At 66.1% G+C, this 27,058-nt stretch overlaps 1 protein-coding gene across 4 annotated transcripts; it reads left to right on the top strand.

Moving 5' to 3' along the window:
- The first annotated feature begins 1,125 nt into the window (after positions 1-1,125).
- PWWP2B (PWWP domain containing 2B) lies at positions 1,126-26,497 on the top strand. 4 transcript variants are annotated; one of them, XM_067023844.1, is made up of 4 exons: positions 7,843-7,932; positions 8,145-8,344; positions 9,574-11,123; positions 23,919-26,497. In XM_067023844.1, the coding sequence occupies exon 3, from the start codon at positions 9,680-9,682 to the stop codon at positions 11,105-11,107; it is 1,428 nt and encodes a 475-aa protein (XP_066879945.1). In that variant the 5' UTR covers positions 7,843-7,932; positions 8,145-8,344; positions 9,574-9,679; the 3' UTR covers positions 11,108-11,123; positions 23,919-26,497. The 4 variants fall into 4 exon arrangements, with proteins under 4 accessions (XP_058910957.1, XP_058910955.1, XP_066879936.1 ...); XM_059054974.2 differs by lacking the exons at positions 7,843-7,932; positions 8,145-8,344 and adding an exon at positions 1,126-1,267 and having other exon boundaries at positions 9,574-10,820; XM_059054972.2 differs by lacking the exons at positions 7,843-7,932; positions 8,145-8,344 and adding an exon at positions 1,126-1,267.
- The last annotated feature ends 561 nt before the right edge of the window (positions 26,498-27,058 follow it).

Raw genomic sequence — 27,058 nt, 5'->3', positions numbered from 1 at the left:
CGCCTGCTGGTCTCCGGTGCCCAGCCGCGCGCAGCGAGCCCGGCTCAGGGGACCGGGCTGGGCCGCGCTCGGGGCAAGGTCACTGCAACAGGCTGGGCCCTGGGGGCGGCCCGCGGGGTCCCAAGCCGCGTGCGGGACGCGCGAGTGCTCGGGAAAGTCGAGAGCTGGTACTGGGCTGAAGGCGTGTGGGAGCGGGGCCCGGGCGGGGGTCCGGCGTCCGCTTGTCCCCTCCACCTCCCACTCCCCCCATCATCGGCCCGGCTACGTGCGCCGGGGAGCCCCAGTCTCGCTCGGGGAAGGCAATCCTTTCCATTGTGAACTGGCCGCGTGGCGCCCTGGCCCCTCCGGCCGCACCAGGGGTCGCACGCAACCCATCGTTTCCCCGGCTCCCCGGGGTCACGCGACCTAGACTTGTGCACTGATCACCCTCCCTAACCCCGCTGCGGGTAGCCCGGAGTCGAATGCGCGCCCTCTCGTCACCCAGCGAGGCGCCAAGCACAAGGGGGGTCGTCAAGTGCCCCCTCCCAGGCAGCGAGGTGGAGACTGCGCCGCTGCGGCGGGCCCGCCAGTGTCCCCTCGGCGCCCCGCGTCTCCGCGGCCCGGCCCCGCTGGGCTTCCTGCTCGCGCCGCCGGGACTTCCTCCCCGCAGTGCCCGGGTGGCCACCCGGGCGCCAGACCCGGAGGCGGGGAACCCGGGGACACGGGCAGGGACTGGGGGACGGGGCGAGGAGAGGGGAAGTCACCCTGGAGCCGGGAGGGGCAGGCGCCCCGGGTGGACCCCCGGCTGGAGAGGAGGGGCTCCCTGGAGCCGGGGCCGGGGCAGTTCTCCAGGCGCCGGCTCTCAGGTCCTCTCCGCGGGCGCTCGCGGCCAGCGTCGCCGGGGGTGGAGCGCGGCCCTGCCCCATCCTGCCCCATCCTGCCCGTTCGGTGGGGCTCCGCAGTGCGTCTCCACGCCGAGTGTGGAGGCCGCACGGCCCGGCGCGCGTCTGTGGGCGCGGGTGCCCCGCGCGCCCCTCCCGGCGCCCCCGGCCCGCTCGCGGAGGCCGCCCCGAGCGGAGCTTTGTGACGTCAGGCGGCCGGCGGGCGGCGTCACGCGCGGGGCTGACCCGGCGCGGGGCGGGGGCCGGGCCGGGACGCGGAGCATGGAGCCGCGGGCCGGCTGCCGGCTGCCCGTGCGGGTGGAGCAGGTCGTCAACGGCGCGCTGCTGGTCACCGTGAGCTGCGGCGAGCGCAGCTTCGCCGGGATCCTGCTGGACTGCACGAAAAAGTGAGCGGGGGCGGGGGCGCGGGCCCCGGGACGCCCCCGGAATCCCCTCGGGACAACCCCCACCCGGCGCGCGCGCTGGCCCAGGGCCGGGACTGCTCCGGGGCGGGGCAGCGTGGCGCCGGCGCCCGCTTTCGGTTTCTCCAGCCGCGGGTTCGGGGTGCGCGAGCGCGGCCGCCGATCGGGGGGGAAAAGTGGTTCTCAAAGTCGTCGCGACTTTTCGGGCAGGGGACCGCGCAGCCGGGCGGGAACGGCGGTGGCGCCGAGCCGGAGCCTGGGCGCGGCGCGTGGAGCCCGAGACCCCGCGCCCACCGCCGCGCCGCCCGGCTCCGAACTCCGCACGTCTGCCATAATTAACGCACTTTTCTTTGTTCAGACTCACTGTTGAATTCGGCTGTCTTCAGAATTGTCATCCGCCGGGGTGGGGGCAGTGGGTTCCGATGCGCTGCCGCGCTTTGCCCTGTCAGTTACTCACAAGGGGGGGCGGTGTGTAATGTAATGCTCCCCCCCCCCCGGAGCAGTCGGGGCTGAGGTGGTTAGGATTGCTAGCGAGCAGTTGTGTCCAGCGGCGGGATTTAAAAACACTGTTTCGGGTTGAGGAGCCCTGGGCAGAACAGGAATGAAAAGACACAAGTTTCAGAGCTGTGCTGAGCTCCCTTGGGGAGCCGGGCTTCTCTGCTGCAGGGGTCCCTGGGCAGGCCTGGCGGCTGATCCATCCTGAGAGGCACCTGTGTGCCGGCTGCAGGGATCCCTGCAGCGGGAAAGAGTCTCCTGGATACAGTGTCACATGGTAGTGAGCTGTCGCGCAGATAAATGATTAGGCATTAATCAGACACTAATGTCTTGAGGCTCAGGCTGGGCCTTATTTTGAACCGGGAGCAGTAAACGGCTCCCCTTTGCAAAGGCCCAACTTTTTCCCTCCGTGGAGCCCAGATTTTGTGCCGGCGGGGGGTGTGTGGCAGGAGGACCATCACCTTTCAACGGCCACTCTGCTGGCATTATCTCCTCATTAGCTGTGCCAGAGCCATTTATGTGCAAGTCATGTGGTTTAACATATGGCCTCCCAGGTGCTTGTCGCCCTGCGCTGCGCTGGCTACTGCAGAGAGCGCTTTGGTGGGACCTAGTGACCCTCCGGGGCTGCAGCATAGCCGCTTGGAAGCCGCCTCGCCTGTCCCCTGGGGCGGCTGAGGGTCCTCTGCCACCAGCGGCCACCACTTCCTCTGCCGGCCTAGTCCCGCTCCGGGGTCGGTGCAGGGCTGCACCCCGCGCTGCCCGCACAGCCCTGCCTGGCCTTTCCTCCCTGAGAGGGGCCCTGGCAGGAGAGGTCCCCCCACTCTCGTTTTCTGGGCTCCCTGACTCAGGGCAAGGGAGGCTGGGGGGTGTCGGCAGAGGCTGCCGGCCCCCAGCCCTTGGTCTCTGCCTCCAGGCAGGGCCCCGTGGCTAACCTGATGTGGAGATCTGCACCCCCCCCACCCGCTTCCCCACCCCCTCGTGGAAGGAAGCAGGCTCTGCTGGGATCCCAGCATGGGAACTGGCAGCTGTAGGGCGTGTGGGCGGCAACCCCGCCATGGCCACATAAGGCTGTAACCGGAGCCGCCCACAGAATCAGGAGCTGGGCCTTGGTGGGCACAGCTCTGCTCAGCAGCTCCTCTTTCTGACTTGAGTGGGCTCCCCCCGCCCGCCCCCGGTCCCTGAAGAGAAGCTGAGGAGAGACCTGGCCTCTCGCAACCCCTCCGGTGTCTGAGGCTCGGCCCTGAAGCTGCCCCTGTCCCTGCCCACCCCACTTCCCCTCTGCGGGGCACCTCCAGTTTCGTCCCGATCTAGTTTTCTCCCGTGATACTGTGACTTGCAACGCTCATGTTTACAGCCGGCTTGTCGGACAGGGTCCAGAGGCAGCTCACCACCTGGCCTGGGTGTTTCTGGCAGAGGGACCCGGCCTCGGGGGTCCGCGGCACCGACCCGCTTCCCCGGGGGCCGGTTTCTCCTCAGGGCCCGCTCCCCCTACCCCATACGTCAGGTGGCAGGGCCGGTCGGTGAGGCCCCATCCCGGGTGTGGGCACTGACAGGCGGGCAGAGCAACTGGGGGCTCAGATTGCAGGCACCTGCCCACCTCCTGGGGCCTGTGGGTCCCAGGGCAGCAGGCCGGTGCTCCCGTGGTGCCCCAGCCGGGCGCAGACCAGCCACTGCCACGTGTCAGCACGTCTCGAGCTCGTGGACAGACCCCGGGGGCCTAGGAGAACAGAGGGGTCCCTGGGTCCTCTCCTGCAGCGGGGCCCAACAACCAGTGTCAATTTGGGGGCACTGGGGCGGCAGCACCCCTCCCTTGGTGCTCTGGGAGCTCTGGGCTGAACGTCTGTCTGTCCACGGAGGCCAGGCCGAGGTCCCAGCAGGCGCTCGGAGCCGCCAGGCCGGTGCCGAGCCTTGAACCTGCTGACAGGCTGCTGTGTGATCTGAAGCAAGATCCTTGGCTGCTCTGAGTGCCTGTGGCTCCTGCATCCACATTCATTCATTGAGCACCTACTGTGTGCTGGGAAGCGGCCTTAAGTCCCCGGCATAACTGCTGTGGTGCACGGTCCTCCAGTATCTCCGGCAGGCGGTGTTCGCTCTGACACATAACGATGCAGATGGCCCTGGCCTGCCCGGACCCCACAGCTCCACTCTCCAGGCTGGGGTGCGGGGGAGGCCTCTTGTGGGTGATTTGGGGGTGGACCTCTGGTTGAGGACCTCAGGTGGGGTGGCCCGAAGACAGCAAAGTCTCCGAGTGCTGAAGGGATGGTCTCCCGGTCGGTGGGCATGAGGGCCAGCTGCCTGTCCGGCCTGGACAATCCGAAGCCTCCGGCCTCGACCTCTAAGTGCACGTTTAGTAAACTTCCCCAGCGTGAGTCACCCAGGGTGCCGTTATCACACAAGACTCCGGGGCCCCTCTCCTGCAAAAGTTGGGTACGGGCCTTTGGGACCCGCACCCGCCCGGGGGGCTTGGGACCCAGGCGTCTGGAGACTCAGCTGGCCAAGGATCCCAGCCACGGCCCGTCCCTGGGCAGGAGAGCGCCCCTGCTCCATCCCGGACACCCCCCCTGTCCAGGCCCCATTGGGCTCGTCCTCCCTGCCCTTGGGGAGCTGGAGGGACTGAGCGTGCGCAGTGCATCACAGGGTGGCATGACCTGCGGCCAGTGGGCAGATGCCTCCCAAGGGACCTGGCCAGCATGGCTGGTCGCTGGAGCTGCTCCAAGGAGGCGGTGGGGGGCGTGGGCTGGGGGCCTGGCCTTGTGCTCCTGGGAAGAGGGACACGCCGTCATCTGAGTCTTATTGGAATGATGCTGATGGCTCTTCAGCCTTTGGTCCAGGACTCGGGGGGCCAGCTGTGACGAAGTCCCTGGGTTGATATCCACGGGGGAGAGGCAGGGTCCCACGTGAGGCCCTGCATGAGGGGCCACTCTGGCGTCCAGGCTGCAACTCCCCGTGTCACCCTGCTTTCCCCAGCTCCCTGAGCAGAGGTGGACCTCCGGGCACAGCAGCCTGGCACCCACCTGCCCCTCCCCTCCCTCGGGGCTCCAGCCCTGCGGCTGTCTGTCGGCAGGGTTTGGGAGAGAGAAACGGCCGCCGTGTATTTTCTAAAGCTACGCTGGGGCGTACAGCCTGGCCAGCCGCAGGGTGGGCCTCGCCTCGGGACCCGGGCCTGTCTCGGGACTGACTGCAGGCTCTGCCCGCAATGTACCTGCCGCGCGAGGCTGCCCTCGGCGCCTGGCCCTGGGCTTTGGCCCCCGGGATGTTTCTGTTCCGGAGCCACGTCTCCTCACCTCTTTACAGGACACCGGGGTGGCCTCTCCCCGTGGGAGGACGCGGAAGGAAGGTCCAGGGCAGATGGGAACCTGGCCGGGGCCAGAGGCTGCCAGTGGGCACCAGAGACGCCTGGGCCGCAGGCCTGCCGAGCTGGGAGGGCGGGGGTGAGGAGGCCACGAGCTCTGGCAGGAGGCAGGGCCCCTCTCAGCCATGGGCCCGCCCAGGCCTGCTGCTCTCGGAGGGGTGCTAGGCTGGAGGCACAAACGAGCCCCAGGGACGTGTGGGCGCTGAGGCTTGGCCACTGGTGTCCCACGGAGGACTGAAGGCCAGGCTGCTTCTCTCTGGGTCCCTGTGTCCAGGCCGGTGGCCGTGCCCTCACCTGGGCAGAGCAACGGGTGGCCCTGGGGACTCTGTCTCCTGTTCCCTTGGGGGCAGGACTGCTCTGCTTTGGGGTCTGATCCCTGTAAGCCTTCTGGCCGAAGCTCCCGGTGTGAACTTCTCGCCCGGGCTCCGTCTCCGCAGCCCCTCCTCAAAGCGCAGGCCGCCTGCCCCTCCCCTAGCTCCTCAAGGACACGGCGCCGAGGTTTGCTCAGGGCCCCTCGGGTTTCTGCATGGGCACATTGGCTGGCCTTGCGCTCCCGGTCGAGGCTGGGCCAAGCCCTGGCTCTGCCCGTGAGTCACCCCTGCGGGGCCCCGTGAGTCCAGACGTTCCGCACCGCAGAGGGCAGGACAGTGCGGGTGCCTGGGTCCCTCGCCCTGGGCCTGGCAGGCCATCTCTCTGGCTCCAGGGCCACCCCAGCCCTCTGCCTGCCAGGGCCCTGCAGTATCATACGTGGGGCCCTGCCAGGCCGGCCAGGGCCTCTGTCCCTGGGTGTAGGCCCACGTGGGCACAGCCCGGCTTCTCTGAGGGGCCCGGCCCCGTGGTCAACCCGCAGGCCGCGGCCGGGCCACACCTTGTGCCTGGGGGTCCAGCAGGCACCCCTCGGCAGACAGGTTGCTGAGGTCCTTCCCAGAGAGAGTGGCCTCGGCTGGTGCCATCCCCGCGCTCAGAGGCAGCAGAGCTGGGGCACGAGCACAGACCCCACCTGTCCCCCGACCCGCCGGTCTCCCTGGTCTCCCTCAACTTCACTGTCCCATCCGAGAAATGGGAATGGTGATAACGGCGCCTCATGGGGCTGTAGACAGAGAACCTGCTCGTGGTCTGCAGCCCGGCAGCCAGGGTCGCTCTGGCCCTGTTTACCCACCGGCAGGCGTGGGTGTGGCCTGGGCAGAGCAGCGGCTCTGGGAAGGAAGTGTCCGAGTCACGGGGCCTGCCGTGGCAGCCGCGGTGCCATTCCGCCGGGCCGTCTGCAAGGAACCTCCCCCTCTAGGCTGCAGCCCACAGCCCTGTGGGCAGAGGGGGCATGCATACCAGGACGCTGCTCACAGCCGAGGCTGCCTCCCAGTTTGATCTGCCTGGGCAGGGCGGCGTCGACTGCCAGACCCTGTCTGTGTCTGGTGGGTGCAAACCCGGCCCACCCAGGGGCCCACAGCTTAGTGCTGTGGCTCAGGTCAGGGCCTGGGTCTCTGGCCGTCCTGAACATGCAGAGACCCCCTGAGGGTTGTGTGTCATCAGTGGGGCAAAAAGCTCCCTGAATGGGCCACAGCTGCAGTCTTCAGGGCCACCTGTCCCCAGCCTGTGTGTGCAGAGAGGTGGCCAGGGAGACTGCAGAGCCCCCTGGGCCGGCTGGCCAAGGGCACAGTACAAGCCTAGGAGGGTCCTGGAGGGCAGCTGGGTTGGAGGGTGGGGGGTGGGGGATGACGGGAAAGGGGTTGCCCAGGGGTCCTGCTCCTGGGGTCCCTGGGCCCCAGCTGGCAGGAGGGGCTCTGCACCGGCACAGGCAGGCTGGCTGGGGGCACAGGCTGGGCTACGGGGTGGGGTGGGGGTGAGGAGCAGGGCCTGAGGAGGGGGTGCGGGCTGGGTCCTAGCAGGGTGAAAGCCCAGGGACCTGGGAAGGTGGGCCGGGGTGCAGATGAGAGGGGGCTGTCAGAGTGAGCCCCCAGTTCACGGCCCGGGTGCCTGTGCATGGTGGGCAGGAAGTGGGTTTGGGGGAGGCCTTGGGAGCAACCCTCCAGCCCCAGATGTGTGGACCCAGCCTGGTGTGTGGGCCCCCCCGGGCATGTGTGTGCACACCCGTGTGGATGCACACTTGCATGCACGTGCCTGGGTTTAGTCTGCCAAATTCTCAGCCTGTTCTGAAAGCCCACGAGGGGCTTGTTGAAGGGATTGAGCCAGGTGCGGGGTCCAGTACCCGCTCTGATGCCTGGGACTCGGGTGAGGTTGGGTGACACACCAGATTGTCACGCCCCGGGGTGGGGGCTTGTCGCCCACACCTGGACACAGGCGGACTTCTTCCGTGAAGGGCTGGTGGCCACGCGGTGTCTGTCACCGTGCTCAGCAGTGCCGCAGGGGCCCTGCGCGGGCAGCGGGCCTGGCTGTGTGCCAGTCACACCTGACTTACAAAACCTGGTGGCTGACTTGGCCTGGGGGCCGTGGGGTGTGGAGCCTCCGTGCCCAGTGCCCGACCCGGGGCTGGTGAGAGGGCGGCTGACAGTCAGGGCATGATCCTGGGACCCCCTTTCCCACCCCTGTTCCCCTGAAGGTCTCCGCCCATCCTGGTGTGGAAATCATACATTCCTGCTTCCCGTGGTGGCTGCAGGAGCCGTGAGACGCGCCCCCCCCACCCCGCGTGCGGCCACCGCTGACTGACGTGGTCTGTGGTTCTTGTTGCCATTGCTCGGCTGGGACGTGGGGGCCTGTGGCTGCGGGGGCTGCGGTGGTGTCAGTCCGGTGGGAACGGCTTGGTCCTTCCAGGGAGAGGGGCCCTTGAAGAGCCACATGCCCACAGGTGATGGGGATGGGGGAGGGGAAGCGGGAGGGGAAGGGGGAGGGGAGGGATCACAAGGGCTGCCCCCCACCCAGTGCAGAATCCCACCTCACAGGGGGCCAAGTCCCCTACTGCTGGCCTGTGGCTGGACACTCCCCCCCAGGCTGGCCCTACTGCCGTCTCTCTTTCTCTCTCTCTTTCTGTACCCCTCCCCCTCCCCTCTTCTCCCTCAGTCATGGTCACAGGTCACGTGTCAGCCATCTGAACGAGCTGCATCCTCCATGGCCAAGCAGAGGGCAGGTGGCCGTGGCCCTGGTTCGCTGGACCCGGTAGATGCAGAAGTCATTTTTGAGAAATGACTTCTTTGAGAAACAGCAAAGCTCACTTATCTTTTCTACTCCGATTGAATTACAAAAGGGAGGGAGACACTGAGGTACAACATTCTAATCCTCGTTTCTCTTAACTTGGTTAAAAGTCTGTTCTGTGCTTAAAAGTGAAAACTAACAGCTTTTAGCTACAGCAGTTCTTACAAATCAAATCACACGTGTTTAAAGTTATGTGTGTCACCGCCAAAGAAAGGTGTAACCTGTTTGGGCTTTGGATTTCCTTACTTGGAGCGGCGTGTCTTCTGTGGCCCCAAGAGCAGCTTGCTGATCAGAGGTGACTTCCCGACATCGCCAGCACAGGGCCTGGGGGTGACGCTCAAGGGCTCTAGAAGGGCGCTGCTCCCAAACCATTTGATGCCGGGCCGCCTGAGGGGGCGCTGCTGGCCCCACCGAGCTTCCCGGGGAGAGAGTCCCAGCCGGGGGGCCCCGGAGGTGCCGGCCACACGCTCAGGCTCAGCTGTGGGTCTTCGCGGGAGGGGGGCCTCCTGCTTTCTCTGGCCCCTTCCCATGGGTCACGTGGCCTTATCGGTGCCTCCCGGCCCACTCTGTCCTAGAGCTGGAGGTCCTGAGGGAAGGGGCCGGGAGTGCCGGCAGGAGGGGTGGGCCTTCCGGGTCGTGGTGGGCTCTCACCTGAGAGCCGTGGAAGCAGGTGGGCCCAACTCGGCACTCAGGAGGGAGCGGGCTCACTCCCGGGCCCGGGGCTCGGGTTTGGCGGCTGCGACCCCTGTCCTTGCTGGGCCCGCCCGCGCGCGGCCCCCACCCCCAGACACACGCCCGGCACCTGGGCCACCCGTCCTGTGGGCTGTCCCGGGACGGGGGGGGGGGGTCCTCCCAGGGACACACGTGGGGTCTTCCCTCGGGGAGGAGGGGCCTGAGTGGGTGAGGCCTGTGAGTAAGGGCCTCTGGCCACACAGCAGCCGGCCCCCCGCAGGCCAGGTCAGCCCCGTCCCAGGAACCAGACCCCATCCCCAGGCTTCCTGGGCCCCAGGCCTGCACCGGGTCCTGGGAGGCCTCCAGCTTCGAGCCCGCGTCCCCCTTGTTGCCACGAAGTGAGGCGTGGGTGCCCAGTGCCCCTGGGGCCGTCGGTCTCCATGCTGGTCTGGTCGCGTGACTTCAGAGCGCAGCCTGCAGCTGGGATGCCCCCGGGGCACGTGCTGGGCGTGCTGGCCTCCGTTAAAGCCGGGAGATCCCGCTGGGCCCTCCGGGGGTGGGGTCTGCTTGCGGCGGGGTCCTCCCTCCCTGTCCTGACTGTCCCTTTCTGTCTCCCCACCGCCAGGTCCGGCCTCTTCGGCCTGCCCCCGTCGGCTCCGCCGCCCCAGGCCCAGGACCCACCTGTCAACGGCTGCCACGGGCCGGCCACCACGGAGGGGGCCACAGAGGCGATGCAGCTGGGGACAGGCCCCCCGCCACCTCCCAGTGGGGACCAGGCCCCTGAGGCCGCCAGCCCCGAGCCACCCCTGCTGCCCGCCGGAAGCCTGCCCCCGTTCCCGCCCTATTTTGAAGGCGCCCCCTTCCCTCCTCCACTCTGGCTGAGGAACACGTACGGGCAGTGGGTGCCGCAGCCGCCCCCCCGGGGCGTCAAGAGGACACGGAGGCGCCTGTCCCGCAACCGCGACCCTGGCCACCTGGCCCTGAGTCCCATCCGCCTGCGGCCCCGCCAGGTGCTCTGTGAGAAGTGCAAGAGCACCGTGAGCCCCCCGGAGGCCAGCCCCGGCCCCCCGGCCATCCCCCGGCCACGCAGGGAGCCCCGGAAGCCTGAGGACCCCGACGGCGGGGGTGACACCACCGCCAAGAGGAGCAAGAGGGAGAGGCGGCAGGAGGCGCGGGCCCGGGTCCCCCGGAGCCCGGTCATCAAGATCTCCTACAGCACGCCCCAGGGCACCGGCGAGGTGGTGGAGATCCCCTCCCGCGAGCACGGCTCACTGGAGCCCTTCTGCCCCCCGCAGGCCCCGCCCGGAGGCCCGGACCCCGAGGCGCCCGCCTCCATCCCCAAGCTGAAGCTGACGCGGCCCCTGCCCCCCAAGATCCGCCTGAAGCCCCACCGCCCAGGGGCTGGCGAGCAGGAGCCCGTCTACAGGGCCGAGCTGGTGGAGGAGCTCAAGGGCTGTGGTCGCGGCCCCCGGGCCGGGTCACCCACGCCCCTGGCGGACGGCTCTGCCCGCTCTGGGCTGGCGGACTCGTCTTCTGGAAGCTCCGGCGAGGACGACGACTTCAAGGGGTGTCCCCGAGGTGAAGACGGGCGTGACGGCCTGGCTTTCCTCGCCGCCTGCCCCCGGGGAACTGGCTGTGCCGGCGTGTCCGTGTGGAGTAGCGACAGCCTGGACGAGTCCAAATCGTCCAGCTCGGAAGTGACATCGCCAGACCTGTGTGACCTCTCGTCTGGCGACGGTGCGTCTGTGCCGGCCTCGTCCAAGGACGCGCAGCCGACGGTCCCACCCCTGACGGTCAGGCTGCACACGCAGAGCGTCTCCAAGTGCGTTACCGAGGACGGAAGGACCGTGGCCGTAGGGGACATCGTGTGGGGTAAGGTTCATGGTTTTCCTTGGTGGCCAGCACGTGTCCTGGACATCAGTCTTAGCCAGAAGGAGGACGGGGAGCCCTCCTGGCAAGAAGCGAAAGTCTCATGGTTTGGTTCTCCAACTACATCGTTCTTGTCTATTTCAAAACTCTCCCCTTTCTCTGAATTTTTCAAACTGAGATTTAACCGTAAGAAGAAGGGGATGTATCGGAAAGCTATAACAGAGGCTGCCAATGCCGCCCAACACGTGGCCCCGGAAATAAGGGAGCTCTTAACCCAGTTTGAAACGTAACTCGGGTTCCGACCAGGTGAGTGTGTGCGTGGAGGGCGGCCTCTCTCCGGCCGGCCGGCCCGAGCCCGTGTCTGCATGTGGGCTGTCCCTCCGCCCGGGGCCTCGCTGAGCTAGGGGCACGCGAACGCCCCTGGCTGTCTGGCTCGCTGCTCCGAAGGGGGCCGTCTGGACAATCTCCCCGCTTGCTGGCAACATTGTCCAGCTTTTCGATTCACTGAAGAGGTGTTTAAAAGCAGGCGAGTCGTCAGCCACCTGTGCAGAGAACAGAGCTAGTTTGTGTTTTGCGGCCATTTTGCAAAGGACCGTAAAAGGTCTCCTTGCTCTTTCATTTCCCTTTGGAGAAAGGAGAGGGTTTTAAAGATGGCGGCTTTGACCGATGGGGCGGTGGTGAGCCAGGCAGGGGCTTCCTCTGTTACTCACTCTTCCCAGGCCACAGCCGGGGCCTCCCTCCCTCCCCTCCCCCACCTCCTGCTCGCCGGTGCGTCCAGGGGTCTCACTTTGCCGGAAGGAGGCAGGTCACTGAGTCTGCCTGCCCTCAGAGGTAGTGCCTACGGCCCAGCGCTGCTCTGCTGCTGCCAGTGGGGGCTCCCCTCCGTCAGCCGGCACGTGGGTCCTGGACATCGGTGCGGGGGGCTCCAGGCTCCTGGTGGCGGGGCCGGTACTCTGGGATCTGTCCCTGGGACAGTGCCTTGCCCTCCGTCTCTGCCCTCAGGAGACCTTTGTGGGATCTCCAGCCACAGGCCTTATGGAGCCTCTGTGGGGTTGGGGGTGTCACCAGCTGGGGTTAGAAGCACCACCTTGTGTGGTTGCCGTGTCACCAGGTGGGGTGGGGCATCACCGTGTGGCATGTCTGGTGGGGTGTCCGGAAACGGCCGAGGGGCTGAAGGCGTGTGCCGTGAGCTTCCCCCGGGCCCCGAGATGCAGGGAGGTGTGGGCATGATCTCATCTCATGGCTGCCGCCAGCTCTGGTCCCTGGGCAGTGGGGTGTGTCCAGCAGGTCACTGGCGCTGGTGGCCACTCTTCCCACTTCTGACTGCCCTCTCTGTCCTCCCTTGGTTGGTCCCGGGCAGGCCATGGTCCCCCGAGGCTCCAGGCCGCCTGGGTGGACCAGAGGGGACATGACAGGGTCCCCTGTGAGGGGCAGCCCGTGGGGTCAGTGCTCGTCCTGGCCCCGTGGCCTCGTGCCCACACCCCCAGAAGCAGAGGGCATGGAACGGGGGCCAGCCCGGAGGACGAGCTGGGCCTCTGCCTTCGTCTCCGGACCCTCAGGTGACCTTGCTGGCCCGGCTCTCCTGCTCACCCACCTGTCTGTGCCAGTTTCCCGGGTGACGCGAGTTTTCAGGGCTGGGCGGGGCCAGCTCATGTGGCTGGGGAAGGGCTTTGTGGAGAGCTGGTGCCCGCTCCCTGCTGCGCCGGGTGCAACGGGGTCCTGGGACTGAAGAAGCAGGGACGCGGGAGGGGCACGTCTGGGCCGGGGTCCCTGCCGGGGCTCCTGAGGCCTTGTCCCCAGCCCTCCCCCACCTGCTTCCCAGGTCACCTCATGCACGGCTCCCCGGATTCCGGGCACGAGCTTCTCCCGTTGGGAGCCAGGCACATCCCCCATCAGTTCTGGCCTTCGTGTTGGGGCGTGGGCGTGGCACCGGCCTGGTGGCATCCAGGCAACTAGGGTCTCAGGTGAGGGCGACCAGCTCACCCGAGGGGCAGCGGTCCAGAGAAAGTCCAGATGCGCTGGCATCGGGCTTCCTGGGGCATCTCCCTGCTGTGGCCAGGCTTAGGGGCACCCCTGGCTGCAGCCGCGTCCCGCTGGCCTGGGGACCACCGGGGGGGCCCTGCCTCTCTCTGTGCCCTTCCGCTCCTGGCCCCTCCCCTCTGCTCACTGGGCCCGGCCGGTGTTTGGCCTGGTGTCGGGCAGCTTGCCCACGTGCCCCTGCTGTGGGCAGAGACAGCCCTGTGGGTTCAGGGCTCTGTGTATCAGGAAGCAGAGGAGGAATCTCGCCGGACGGGTTTGCCTGCTGCGGGGGGCCTGTGCCCCCCGCCCCCGCGGGGTGTGGAGCTCTGGGAGCGTGGCGGGGCGGGCGGCCTGGATCCTCTCGGCGCCAAAGCACCAAGTGGTTTTGGCTGATGGGCTTTTGGGTTTTGTTTTTTGAGGCTTAAAGACTGAGCTGAGGTTTGTGCCAGCCAGGTGGCTGCTCTGCTGGCGTCGGCAAGCCGGGGTCTCACGCTCAGGTGGGGTCTGCGGTCTCCTGGTGGACAAGTTTGCTTTCAGGTGTCAAGTGTCTGGGGAGCAGCCGTCCAGGCTGCTCCTTGAAGGGGAAGCAGGGAACTGCCCTCACCGAGGACGGTGGGCTTCCCCAGGCAAGCTGAGGGCTGCGGGGCTGGTGCAGGAGGAGGGTCCCGGCAGAGCTTGTGTGAGATGCTTGCTGGGTGACAGTGCCCCGTGGTGGTGCTGAGGTAGGGGCCAGGGTCACCAGCACCCGGGCGCGTCCTGGGAGGAGGAGGGACCTCCCGGCGGGCATGGGCCCCCCGGGCCCCCCACGGGAGGGCTGGGAGGCTGGCACAGGGGCCTGGAGCTCGGCCGGGAGGCCTGCTGGGGAAGGTGGTCCTCCAGGCCCCACCCACCAGCCACCCTAGCCTGGCCTGGCCAGCTGACCCTGCAGCCACCCGAGGATGGCTGAGGCGGTGCCAGGAGCTCCTTGGGACTTGGGGTGCCCGTGCTGCCCGCAGGTGTGTCAGGAGAGTCTCAGCAGATTTGGGGCTGGGCCCCTTCCAGGGGCGTGTGCCCAGCACCTCTTCCCCGAGAGACCCTGCCCCCTTTGCAGGGCTGCTGGAGGCTCGGCTGAGGGGTGGGTGCCCATGCGGACGTTGTGAGAGTCGCGGAGCCGGCCTGGGGCCTGGTGGCCAGAGCGCTGGGGAGAGGCCAGCGGGGCCTGGCTGGGCACAGGGGCTCTGAGCAGGCACTGCCCTCAGGGTGCTCGTGTGCCCCAGCAGGGCACATCTCCCGAGGGCTCCGGGCCCTGCCCTGGCCCCAGCAGGCTGGCGACTCTGAGCCTCAGTTTCCCCATCTGTCTCCCGGGTAGGGGGTGAGTGAGGGGACTTGTCTGCAACCCGCTTTCTGGCTCTGCTTTCCCGGGGGTCCTCCCATGTCCCCCCCGGGGTGGGGCCGGGGTCGTGCTCCTGACTGGATGGGCTGGGCAACTCCTGCTGCCCACTGGTCAGGGGGGCGAGGGTCCTGCAGGTGGGACAGAGATGCCCTGAGTGCAGGGCTGGCCCCCCAACCTGACAGGTGACAGCGACTCCTCCCCGGGGGTGGTGTGACCCCAGGCCTCTTCCTCTCAGACCCGGTTACGTACCTGTTCTCTCCCCACCCACCAACCCACCAACCCACCAAGAGGTCAGCCTACCGAGAACTGAATGCTCTGCTGGATGGGGGACAGAAGTGTGCACAGTCACCGAGGCCCTTGTCTGGGGGGCTGTTACTCACGGTCCCCAGATTCGTGCATAATCACATACAGGAACGTGCTGAGAGGGGACAAGGGCCTCCCAGCAGAGTGTCTGGTGAGGAAGCTGATTTGGACTGGGGATCTGGGAGGGCTTCCTGGAGGAGGTGACATATATCTGAGATTAGAACAGTGAGCTAATCATGAGCTAATAGCGGGGGATGAGCATCTGAGGATGCAAAAGGAGCAGCATGTGTTTGTGCTGGGGCCCGTGGCAGAAGGAAGCTGGGCATGTCCCTAGGGGTGGGGAGAGGCCCAAAGTGGGCCTGGTGGCCTGAGGCCCCAGCTGTGGCCTTATCCTCAGAGCAGGAGTGCCATGGGAGAATTTCAAGCAGAGGGTGGATGGTCCTGTGCTCTGGGACAGCAGTGTGATGGGGGCTCGGAGGCTGGAAGGTCGTGCCAGAGGACGGAGGCTCAAAGCAGGATGGGGCATCAGAGGCCCACGGGGAGCAGGGGGCGGAGGTCCAGGGGACGGGCTGGGCTGCTGGGCTCTCCCAGAACTCAGGGACCGCCATATGCCCCTCCCCGGCCGGGGAGGGGGTACTCCGGTCGCCGGCATGTGAATGCCTGGGTCTCGGCTGGGAGGCGTCTCGGGGTCCAGCCTCAGAGGAGCCTTGGGGCCAAGTGATGGATTCGTGGGATGACGTGGGTGAGGACGAGGCCGTGGGTGAGCACGGATGGGCTGGGGCCTCGCCCAGCCCACGGGCACCACCCAGGTGAGGGCCGGCGGTGATGGAGCCGTCCGTTACGGGTGCACGGTCACTGGGAGCGCACCCCGAGGGCCTGGGAGGTGCGGGGACGGGTGCCCCGCTGTCCTGGGAGCCGTGACAGCTCAGAACGCCACCCAGTGTCCCAGCCTCTCAGCCCAGTGGGAAATTCACAGGCCCCGTGTGAGCTGGGAGGGCCCAGGGCTGGGGCCCAACCTCCCGTGGAACCGCAGGGGCCCCGGCCCCTTCCCTTCTGCCCGAGTGGCCGGGCTGCTGGCCAGCAGGGAACTTCCGGGGCTCACTCCGCGGGCAGCTCCGAGCGCTGGGTTGTTTGGTTCCCTGAGTGGAGGCTCACCCTTGGGGTGAGACTTGTCCCCTGTGAACTTCCTGTGGCGCTGGTACAGACCACCTCACGCTGGGCAGTTGGAAACAACAGAAATCTCTTCCTAGGGTTCTGGAGGCCAGCAGCCCGAAGTCAAGGTGCCGGCAGGGCTGTGCTCCCTCCGAGGCTCCAGGGGAGGGTCCTTCCTGTCTCTTCCAGCTCCTGGGGGCTCGGGCGCTCCCGGGCCTGGGGCCGCATCCCACTCTGCCTGCGTGGTGACGGGGGCCTCTCTGCTGCGGCGCATGCCCCCGCCTTCCTCCGTGAGAACCCTGTGAGGCGTTTATGGGCCACCTGCTTAGTCCAGCCTGACCTGCTCATCTCAAAGCCCTGATTGCATCACACTGGCCGCACCTGTCCCACGGAAGGTGACGTCCCGGGTTCCAGGGTCGGGGCCCCACTCGCCCGCTGCGTCCTCCGCCCACTCAGCAGGCCCGTGTGGGTCCGTGCACAGCGCGTGCGGGGAGGCCGTGCGCACGGGCCGGCGGCGGCACCAGGGCCGCTTTCGGATTCACAAGGTGACTCTCCCGGGAAATAGACATCCGCGGGAAGCCAGTCCGGACCCTGCCGCCCGGGAGTGCTGACTCGGCTCCCAGATCCTGTCTCCAGGGGCCGCTTCCCTCCTGTGCCTCTTCTAGAACCGTATCCTCGAGGCGAATGCCCCAAACGGGCTTTTCTCCCTTCCAATGCTAAATAAAGATGTACTCCTGCTTCCCAGCTGACTTCCGCATTGCTTTCAGGGAGCTCAGGTCCTCTGTGAGGGTTGTAATTATTTTGTTCCAGAGGAAACTAAGGCCTGTAATTCCGAGGCTGCTGCAGGGGCTCAGGCCCGCCCCCTCCCCACGGCCTCGCCAGGTGGGTGCGCCGGGACATAGGCCCGGCGTGTGCAGTTGCTCTGCTGGGGTCCCTAGTGGGGGCGGCGACTTCTCCCAGCCTGGGGGAGGGGCTGCGGGCCCCCTGGGCTGGGCCGTCCAGGCCCGGTGCCGCCCCTCCCACTGGTGAGATGCCTTAACCCCTCTTTTGCCAGGGGTCCCCACCGCCAGCTCCAAGTACTCGCCCCTGTTCCTGTCCTGCTTCTTCCCCTCTGGACGGAGCACCTACCCCAAGGTCGGAGGCCCCAGGGCACACGGGGAGGGGCCCGAGCTCTGCACCCCCGCGCCGCGGGATTGGGGTGCGGCCCCTCCACGGGACGGTGGTCCCTCAGCTGCCCGCCGGGAGGCCCTTCTGTCCTGGTGACCTGATCAGCTCCTTAGCCATCCTGCAGTGACACTTGGGTCACCTTTAGATGAGGTCTTACAGAACGGACGGACAAGCACCTTCCGGAGTGACCAGCGTGTCTGTCATAAGCATGGTGGACCCCTCTCAGTCCAGGCGAATGTCCCCTTTGACGCCCAGATCGTTCCGTTGTTGGCCCTGGGCTCATCGGCTCGTGCGTCCACCTGGCGACCACAGTGTCTCTGGCAGCTGCCTCGCTTTCTGCCAGGACTTGGGATTCTGGGTCACCGTGGGCATTTCTGGCCCAGACCCAGGGTCAGCCGTTTCCCGAGGAGTCCCGGGTCCTCTCAAGGGGACTGGTGTCCAGCCGCCCTCCTGCCTGGGTGTGAGGGGTGCTGGCTGCTGGGGTCGCGCTTGTTTCCAGGTGGTCTCTTAGGCTTTGCAGTTAACAGACCTTGGAATTTCTTTCAGGAGAAAAGAAATCATGACTTCACACTGATTTTTCTAATTCAGATTTTTTACTTCTTCAACTTTCATATTTGCACCTCTCTCCCCTTATACTGAAGATCTTGGTTCTTAGCGATATGAACACAATAATTTTACGTGCAAAAGTTAATATCTGTCGAATATTTAATATATGTAGACTACATCACGTATGTAATCGTTTCAGACAGCGATGCCACCAGCTTGCCCGTGGGCCTGCACCAAGCTTTGCTTGCAGACCTGTTGTCCCTGGGCTCTGGCCCTTCGCGGGACACGTCAAATCCCTGTTTCAGAGTTATCAAGACGGCGCCGCCTCCGTGGTTGTCATGACCTCAGGCACCGTTAGGGTCGCCGAGTTCCCTTTTTCGTTCCATCTGTAGAGATTCCGTTACATTTTGATTCCGTGCACAGTTCCAGGGGGTCCCAAGTCAGCCTGAGCATCGTCCTGGCCCCTCCTGCAGGCCTCCTTTCTGTTGTGTTCGCCTGTCCTTGTGTTTGCAACAGAATCAGACGCTCAGGGCGCCCCTCCCCAGCTCTCGGCTCCGTGCGGCAGAGCTGCCGTGCCCACCCACTCCGTGCCCAGCGGCCGCCTCCTCATGGACTCTCTCCTGAGCACCCCGTGTACGGCCGTGACCCCGAGGAAGCCCCCGAGCTTGGGATTCTCCATCCCAGCCTCTTGGTTTGTCACGGCTCCTTCACAACCCACCCCTTCGTTCTTTGCTGTTCTGTTTGGGATCTCCCCTTCAAGGAAGTAAGTTCCTGCACACCCAGACCCACGCACTGCCTGGCACACGGTAATGCACACGGGGGCCCAGCCTGATGGGGGCCTGGGCGCGGCCCTCTCCCGCCCCGCCCTGTGCCGGGTTCATGGCACTCTGCACACTGGGCTGCATCGCCAGGAGGGGGCCCGTGGCACCCTGTCCCACAGGTGGGGAGACCGGTCCCCAGGGAGGCACAGCCGGGGTTTGCTCCCAGGCCAGGCTCTCTCCCCTGTGCATCCGGCAGCCCCTGGCCCTGGAGAGGCAGAGCCGGATGCCTGGCGCGTGCCCCCCCCCCACGCCCTCAGCACCTCGGGCGAGGGGAGCTGCCCCCCAGCTCTGGAGGAAGGGGCCTGGGAGGCTGGTCTGGCTCCAGGCGGGTTGGCATCTGCCCTATCCTGTCTCTGGGTTAAGAACCCTGAGCTGGAGGTGTCCACACCCGGTCCACACGGCAGATCTGGAAGAAGGGGCCCCCTGGGCCTCTGGACGTGGACCAGGAGGTGGGCTGCGTGTCAACCCTCTTCGCATCCTGGGGAAATGACGTCAACAGCAGCTTTCCAGCGCTCCATCCCGGAGGAGCTGGCGTTCCTGGGAACTGTCCCCCCCCCGCCCCGGTGTCTGGGCCAGGGTCTCACCAGACCTGGTGCAGTCCGGGTGTGGCTGAAGGGACCGCGGGACCAAGCAGGTGACTGGGGAGGGGGTGCTCGGGGGCCATGGCCAGCGCCTTGCTGGTCTCCGCTGGGTTGAGGGAGCAGCTTTTCCTGAGCCACGCTGGATGGCCCAGTGTGCGTGGCCTGTGGAAGGTCGTGTGCCCGCAGGGCTGCCGTGGGCCGCCTTCCCAGGGGGCCTCGGCGATGCCAGGCCACAGCCGCCTTCCTTTGCTGCCCTCTTCGTGAGGCTCCGTGGTTCTCACTTCCAACGATGGCTGCTTTGTTTCTTTGCTCGTGAGACGCTGATGTCACCGCGTTTCGGAAGGCTGTGGTTTGGGGAACAGGCCTTGTCCGTTCTGGTCTCGTGCCGAGCTCAGCCGGCCTGGTCATCATCCCGCAGCCCAGGCCCTGTCGTGGAGGGAGGGGAGGCCCCCCCATCCCCCCATCTTCTCAACAGGCGCCCGGTCTGCAGGCAGCTTAGCCCCGTGAGGGAGCTGAGCCTGGGGTGTCTGGCCGCCCTGTGTGGGGAATGGGCTGGGGGCCGCTTTCCAGGCTGGAGACCCCAGGTTGGGATGTGCTGCTGGGAGCCCAGGGCGGTGTGGCCTCTGCCCCACGGCACCCTCGTGGGGAGACCCAGCTCAGGTGTCGCTCGCGAGGTGCATCGGCGTGGCCCCGTGCCGGAGGCGCCCTCCCGCTGGGTGCCCTGGTGCCTGGAAGCTTCCCGGTTAACCTGCTCCCGGCAGGCAGGAAGCGGTGGCGGCCGCCGGGGGGAGCCACGTTCGGTGCAGGTGGCGTTCGCCTCCCAGTTCGAGGGGCCTCCGGCATCGTGGCTCCTCCCTCAGACGCCTGGGCCCCCGGGCAGCTGTGGGACCGCATGGCCTGCCCCTTGCGGTCAGGGGTGGGGCAGACCTGATCCCTGGGGTGCTGGCCACGGGAGGCGGGGGACGCTGGGGCGTCGGGGGGGCCCTTCCAGGACCCAGGCTAGAGGGAGTGCCACCTGCAGGGATGTGAGGGCGGCAGGGGCCTCCGGGCCAGGACTGCGCTGAGCGGCCCTGGGGCGATTCTTGGGGAGGGAGGAACTGGGGGGAGACGGGTGAGGAAGCCTTGCTGGGCACTGGCGTTGGTTCCTAGCCAGTGGGTGTCTTCCTCGTGGGAGGAGAAATGAGCTGCTCTCTGCCAGCAGCCTCTCGCCGTGATCTTGTGCCCTTCCCGTAGTTTCTAAGTGGGGTGGGGGACAGCTCAGGCTGTCGCGGTGAAGGGACAGGGACCGCCCCGCCCAGAGGGAACGTCCCACTATTAAAGAGGGGCCGGTGTGTCCCAGGCAGAGGGCCTGCCTTAGTCTCGGGGGCATTTCCCTGGCTGATCGGTCAAGAAGAAAGTACAGGGGAAGTCCGGTTTGTCCCCAGCGTTATGAGAACCCCTGCTGTCCTCACAGAGGCCCGGGCCGGCCTGAGGGCTTCCGAAAGCCACCTGCTGGCTGCCCCAGGCAGGGAGGTGGGACGGACGCTGAGGCAAGACCCATGCCCCTGGGGCCTCTGCATCGGGGTTTCTCCTGCCTGACCACCAGGGCTTTGGTCATCGCTGCTGTCCCGCGTCCACATCCTCTCCGTGCCCCCCAGCGCCCCTCCTCGCCTCTCCTGGGGCCTCTGGTCGCTGGGGACTCGGGCGGTGGGAGGGCCCCGGCAGCCACCACCAGGCAGTGAGGACGCTGCCTGGTGTCCGCCCTGTCCTGGGGCACCTGCAGAGAGGAGACCACCAGCGTCAGGGAGGGCCCGTCCCCAGGACTGGCATTTGGAGAGGGTATTTGGCGGCTCAGACAGTTTGGGCAGGAGGCGGTTGGGAATTCGAGAGCAAGGTCCAGGACTGTGTTTTATGGTTTCCGTCTTTTTCTTTGCCAAGGGCAGTGTCCCCGGAAACCTGCTGCTGGCAGACACTGCAGAGCCTTTCCTGGAGCCGACCGTCTGCCCAGCCCAGGGCGCTCCCGGAGGGGGCAGCCTGTCTCAGGCACCGATGGGCAAGACAGACCCGGCTGTGGGTACTGGGCCCCGGGTCCGGGATCTGGTCCTGGGTTAGGGAGGGTTCTAGGCCCCAGGTCGGGGAGGGTTCTGGGCCCTGGCTTAGGGCTCTGGGCCCCGGGTCCGGGTGTGGCTTAGTGGACGTCATGCCCAGAGGCTCCTGCCCTCAGGGGTGCCCCGAGACCGGGAGCCCGCCGCCCTGGGTGGACGAGTCTCCTTAGCGGGGCCTTAGCGCTACCCTCAGGACTTAGAGGTCTTTCCCGTGTTTGCTCAGGGTCGTGCCTGGGCCACGTGCCCTGCGTCCCTCTGGGGATGGCTCTGGAGCCCCCAGCCCTCTCCATCCGATGCTGAGCTGCTTCTTTGGACCAGCCTGGGGGCCGTGACCGAGCCCTGAGGCGATGGGGAAGCACGGGGCGGGGGGGATGGCCAGAGAGGGGTCGCTCCTGCACACCCCAGGTCGGGCTCCTGGCCGGGAGCTTTCCTTGGAGCCCTGGGGGAGGGGGATGACAGGCTGGAGCCCGACAAGCGGCTGCGGCTGGGGCGAGCGTGCGGTCCAGTTTGCTGTGGTCACCGCTGGTGTTTCTTTCCTGGTCATTGGAATCCTGGGCACTTTGGATAAGGAGCAGGACGGCGGCTCCCCTTCCCCACCTGCCGGCCAGGCCGCTAGGCCGCGGGGTCACTGCTTTCCGACCTGGGCAGCGATGGTGACAGGAGAGGACCCCTGCGCTGAGGCTTCGCCAGCCCCTCCGCCGACGCAGGGCTCGGGGCCCACAGGCAGCCTCGGGGCTGGGGGAAGGCGTTTGCATTTCTGTGTGCAGATGCATCTCCTGGATTCTATATTTTAAAAATAAGTGGAAAAAGGCTTCGGTTCCTATTTCACATTATAGTAAGATGTTCCTGAACATATCTTTCCACTGAATTTATTTTTATTTTTTTTTGCGGTACGCGGGCCCCTCACCGTTGTGGCCTCTCCCGTTGCGGAGCACAGGCTCCAGACGCGCAGGCGCAGCGGCCACGGCTCACGGGCCCAGCCGCTCCGCGGCACGTGGGATCTTCCCAGACCGTGTCCCCTGCATCGGCAGGCGGACTCTCCACCACTGCGCCACCAGGGAAGCCCTCCATTGAATTTTTATTTGTAGCAATGTTACATACTCTCATGGTTTGAAAGCCCACTAGTAACATGAAACGTGTAATGAAAGGATTTCTCTGCACATTCCTACACTTGCTGTTTCTTCTTTCATGATTTCTCAGCTGAAGCCTTTATGGACTTTTTTTTTTCCTGTGGAAAAGGAAGATTTTGCAACCTGATAACACCCCCTTTTCCTGCCACACAAACATGATTTCTGGCTAAATCAAGATTCAGTGTTGATATTAAAAATTGCAGCTTAGGGGCTTCCCTGGTGGTCCAGTGGTTAAGACTTCGCCTTCCAACGCAGGTCGATCCGTGGTCAGGGAGCTAAGATCCCACGTGCCACGTGGCCAGAAAAAAAAAAAACATAAAAAAAAAGAAGCACTGTTGTAACAAATTCAATAAAGACTTTAAAAATGGTCGACATCAAAAAAGAAATCTAAAAAAAAAAGTGTAGCTTATCCATGTAGATAATTATGAATATATTTTGTTTTTCTTCAGATCTGTTCTCTGCAGAGTCGAATTTGCCTCATTTGGGGTCATTTATATATAATCAGTTATTGGTTCCCAGGTCTCTGAGAGAAATTGAAACCTCTCGGTGCCTTCAGACATGTAGGGTATTTATTTCAGTTTATGATCAAACTTTATGTCCCCAAAACACAGTGACTTCAGACAGCTCTGCTTGGTTATTTCTCATGATTGTACGCGCTCCCGGCCGGTGGCGTCGGCCGCGCTGGAGTGTCCGCGGGACTCCTCACCTGCCCGAGGCCTCGGCCGGGGTGGCCGGCACCTCCCCTCGTGCACGCGCACACGCACACACGCACGCACGCGCGCCCGGGCCCTCCACGTGGCTGGCGTGGCAGTCTCAGGGCATTCGGGGTCTTGTCACAGCAGCTCACGGCTTCCAAGGCCGCAAACGCGGACGCCCGCTCGCGGGGCTGGGCCAGGCTCCGGCTGGCACGTCTCCCTTGCTCCTGTGTAGGAGCGCTGTCGCCGGTGCGGGTACACCTCCCCTCCTGGACGGGGAGCAGCCGACTTTGTGGCCGGCAGCCCCTGTGCGCTCCGCCTGCCCTCACTGGACTCTAGGCTCCTGGCCTCCCCCTCCCCCTCCTTCCAGGCTCCCTCCTTCCCAGAGCCTCCTGTGACCGGTAGAGCCGCAGGGTGGGGAACTTTCCCCCGGGTTTGTGGGACTTGGGGGGTCTCCCCTCCCTGAGAGCCCACTGCTTTCTTTAGGTAGGGGTTGGCCCTGAGAAGCTGGGCTGAGACGTCTGCTGTCCCTGCTCGAGGACGGCCACCTGGTGGTCAGATGGGAGGTGGGGACACGTGAGGAAGCAGGGCTGAAGCCTGGGCTCCCCACCAACCTGGGAGAGGATTTTCTTGTCCAGGGTCTGCCCTCTGCCCCACCCCCTCCCACCCCTGACCCCAAAGGGGTCTCTTTAAGCCAGGAGGGTGCATCTGGTGGAAGGGCGGGGCTCCCGGCTGGGGGCGGGGCTCCAGGGGTGTCAATCACTCCTCACACTGGGGCCTTCTGAGCCTTGAGCCTGGGGCATGTGCACAGCCATCGGCCTCGCCAAACCCCGAGTCGCTCACGGCCAGCAGGACCCAGAACGGCTGGTCTGCCTCAGCCCCTGTGTGCCTGGCCCAAGGCTGCGGGGCTACAGGACAAGCCTGTGGCCTGGGTCCCTGGGCCACTGAGGATCCTGCACCTTCCCCGGGCAGTTCAGGGCCCCTGGTAGGTAGGGTGGGCACAGGGCGGTGCAGGGGTCGGACACCTGCCCCAGGAGAGGGGCAGGGGCACCAAAGGAGGCGGCACTCCGAGATGGTGAGGGCTGGGTGAAGCGGAGGGACCACAGAGCCTGAGGGAGAGGCTCAGAAGAGCTGGGGGGGTGGTGCCCTGGCCTGGTGCTTGGACTCCGAGAGGCCTGCCCCCCGGCACTGGACCCTGAGGTAACCTGTGTCCCTTTCTGCTTTCTCCCAGGTCACAGACAATGAGGGCATGGCTCTTCCCCTGCAGCTCCTGACTTCAGGGGTGTCCTCCGCACCCCCGCTCCGTCCCAGGACCCTGCAAGCCTTCTGGCCGGCTGCGCACAGAGACCCGGCCCGCGGGGTCGGCCTGGTTCAAGGCCTCCGGGGGCAGCAGGTGCGTCTGGCCACGAGGACAGACCCCCGCAGCACTGCGACTCCTCTTGGCCAAGTGTATTTATTCCCCCGACGCAGACTTTAGCTTTTCTGGTTTGTGAAGAGCCAGAGCCCAGCAGCAAGGGTGGCCTCCGGGGTCAGGGCGCCCAGGGGAGCAGGGCCGCGTCACCTCCCTGCTGGCTTCGGGACAACCCAGCCCCGGGCGCACGGGGTCTCTGTGCTCTTGACAACCGGCCGCCTCCCCATCCCCATCCTGCTCCGTGTCCGTCCAGAGCGTGGGTCTCGCTGGGCTCCCCGCACCAGCCCCAGGGCCGCCCTGTCCCCCTGTCCCGTGCGGGGGTGACGGGGCTGCCACTCTGCAGTCAGACTTCAACGTGAAAAGGATAAAAACCTCGCCTGTTCTTTGTAAGAGTGCGTTCCGTACCCCTTTCTGTCACTCTGAAGACCAAAAAGCAAAAAGAAAGATAAAGAAAATGAGTTCTGCTCTTGGTTTAAATGTAAGAGAACAAAGAGGTCTGCGAGGAAGTCACCCTGGCTCGGGCGCATCCGCGGTGCGGGTGGACCCCTGGGAAGCGCTTATCACGCGGACAGTGGCGGCTCTGAGGACGGGTCGCTTGTGGTCCTCCTTGCCCGTGGGCCGGGCCGTCGTTCTGGCTACCGCTGCTCGTCCGGCGCCCCTCAGGGCTTTCTAGCTGGAACGACTTTCCCAGGCAGGACGACGGCTCAGGAGGGGGAGAGCTTTGCTCTCGCTCCTCCCTGTGAAACCTCCACCCCCTGGTTTCCTGGTCGGCTCCTTCAGAGCCGAGGGACATCCCAGAGGGGACGGTGGTGCCTCTGCCCGTTCCTGGCTTTACTAGAACAGGTGGTGTCCCCGCACCCAGCAGGACCTGCTCCTGGCCAGGCCGGGGGTCCTCTCCAGGATGGAAGAGGGGCAGGACTCCCCTCCCCGTGGGGCCTGGAGTTCTTGGCCCGACTCCTGGGTGCGGGTAGCAGAAAGACGGTGGTTTTCAAGCATCTGGAGCATCAGGGCCCTTTTCTCAAAATCTTACCAGAATAAACCCCCTAGGAGGAGCTGTTCTGGTCCAGGCCCTCCCACCCTGAGACATCCCCACCCCCAGGGGAGGGAGGGGCAACCTTGCATGAGTCCAGGAGGGCAGAGAGGGGGTGCTATCCTTCGCCTGCCCTCCCCTACCCAGGGAGCCCCCTTCCTGCCCCTGCCCTGAGGGTCCAGCAGCGCCAAGGCCCCGCCTTGGGGCAGGGCAGCCTGGCCTCCGTGTGCAGGCCAGAGGGGCCGTGCAGACCCTCTGCGCCCGCGGTTGTCCAGAGCTGTTCCCCACCTCAAGCCCCGTTCTGCGGCCTTGGTCCTAGACGGCTCCCTTGGGGGCCAGGAGCTGCCATGCCCACCTTGAGGGAGACGCGGCTGCCCTGGGATGAGGCCTGGACTTGGGGAGGAAGTGCCGACCACACAGAGAGAGACGGGGCGTTCTCTGTAAGCCAGGCACTGCTCCGTGGAGAAACCCATGTCTCCGCGTGATCGGGACCCCGGTCCCCCGAGATGGCAGCCTGGCCTGGGCACGTTCACTCCTGACTACCAGCCCGGCTCTCCCAGCCCCTCCCTGCAGGCCAGCACAGCAGGACCAGCCCCAAGGTCAAGTGCGAGGATGGCCAGCGGCACGTGGGGCTTCGGAGCTCCACAGGCAGACAGGGGCCCGCCTCTACAGGAGACACAGGCAGTCCCTTGCCCTGGGGTCGTCCCTGGGCCGTCCCAGGCCAGCGCCCTCTGTGGTCCAGCTGGGCCCGGCCCCGACGTGACCCTCAGGCCTGCGGGCTCCCCGGTCCCTTGGCCACCCTCCTCCTGATGGCCTGATGCCGCCTGGTCCTGCCCTGGGCTGGGGGCCTCTCCCGGCCATGGCCCCAAGGCTCCCCTCCAGCCGCCCACTGCTCAGACACCCAGGGCACCCGGGATGCGGCTGCCCACACTGGAGCCTTCAGGAGGGCGGCCAGGCCGGAGGGGCTAAAGGGGAGCCGAGTCCCGGGGCTTTATACGCCCCTGCCAGCTGGGGTGCGCCGTCCCCCGGGACAGACAGCAGTTCTGATTGAAAGGGAAGGCAGCCTTTTTTCCCTTCAGTCTGTGACTGTTTCTTTAAGCAGCACATTGATCATGTTTTCTTGCCAGTTTGACTTCATTGCATCTCACCACACCCCCCTGCGTGACCGTCATTCCTCTCGGGACCCAGGAGGTAGGACCCTCACCAAGAGCTGGCCCCCCAGACCTGGGTTGACGGCTGGCCCCTGGTGATATCTGGGATGCCACGGTGATGTCCGGCCCTCAGCTCCTTCCCCCCGCCCCCCAGAGGCCGGGCACAGTGGCTGCAGGAAGGGAGTGGGCCTCCGGGGGAGTGGGCACCTTGGTGGCGGGGGGGAAGCTCAGTGGAGCAGGAAGGCCCCTGCCATTCTGGAAGGGGCTGGGGAGGGGTCCTCTCAACAGAGGGACCCCACAAGCACGTCCCAGGCAGGAGGGGCCGGTGTGCTCAGGAGGGGAAGGGCGGGGAGGCCGGGCTCTCAGCGGAGCCGAGGGAGCCATCCGGGGCCCTCCTGACTCTGGGTCCCAGCTTCCCACGGGCCTGCCCACAGGTCTCCCTACGGGAGCTCGTCTGCTCCGAGATCAGAGCCGGCCGGGCCTCCCTCGTGTCCCTGTGGGGAGGGCTCTGACCCCTTAGCCTTCCAGGGGACCGGGGTGAGCCCCGTGGGGAGCCCTCGCCTCGCCCCCCATGGCCCTCCAGCCCCACAGGTCCCTGCGGGCACCCAGCAACCGCTCGCCCACCCGGTCACACGAGCCTGCTCCCCGTGGGGCTGGCCGCCCGCCCCCCACCCCCTGGCCAGCTGTCCTCACCTCTGCTGTGGAGCAGGCTGGCCGGTGGAGGACAGCAGGGTGGAAGGCGGCAAGTGTGCAGGGCACACGACTGGCTTTCTGTCACC

Source organism: Kogia breviceps, chromosome 2 (assembly GCF_026419965.1).
Source record: "Kogia breviceps isolate mKogBre1 chromosome 2, mKogBre1 haplotype 1, whole genome shotgun sequence".
Taxonomy (NCBI): domain Eukaryota; kingdom Metazoa; phylum Chordata; class Mammalia; order Artiodactyla; family Physeteridae; genus Kogia; species Kogia breviceps.
Note: the sequence above shows the minus strand (reverse complement) of the source record. Positions and strands in the feature narration are given on the sequence as shown.

Bases quoted from the DNA above. Each gene is read 5' to 3' on its own strand.
- PWWP2B (XM_059054972.2), top strand. From the start codon at position 1,143: ATGGAGCCGCGGGCCGGCTGCCGGCTGCCCGTGCGGGTGGAGCAGGTC. The intron at 1,268-9,573 runs GTGAGCGGGGGC...CCCCACCGCCAG, and splicing joins CTGCTGGACTGCACGAAAAA to GTCCGGCCTCTTCGGCCTGC.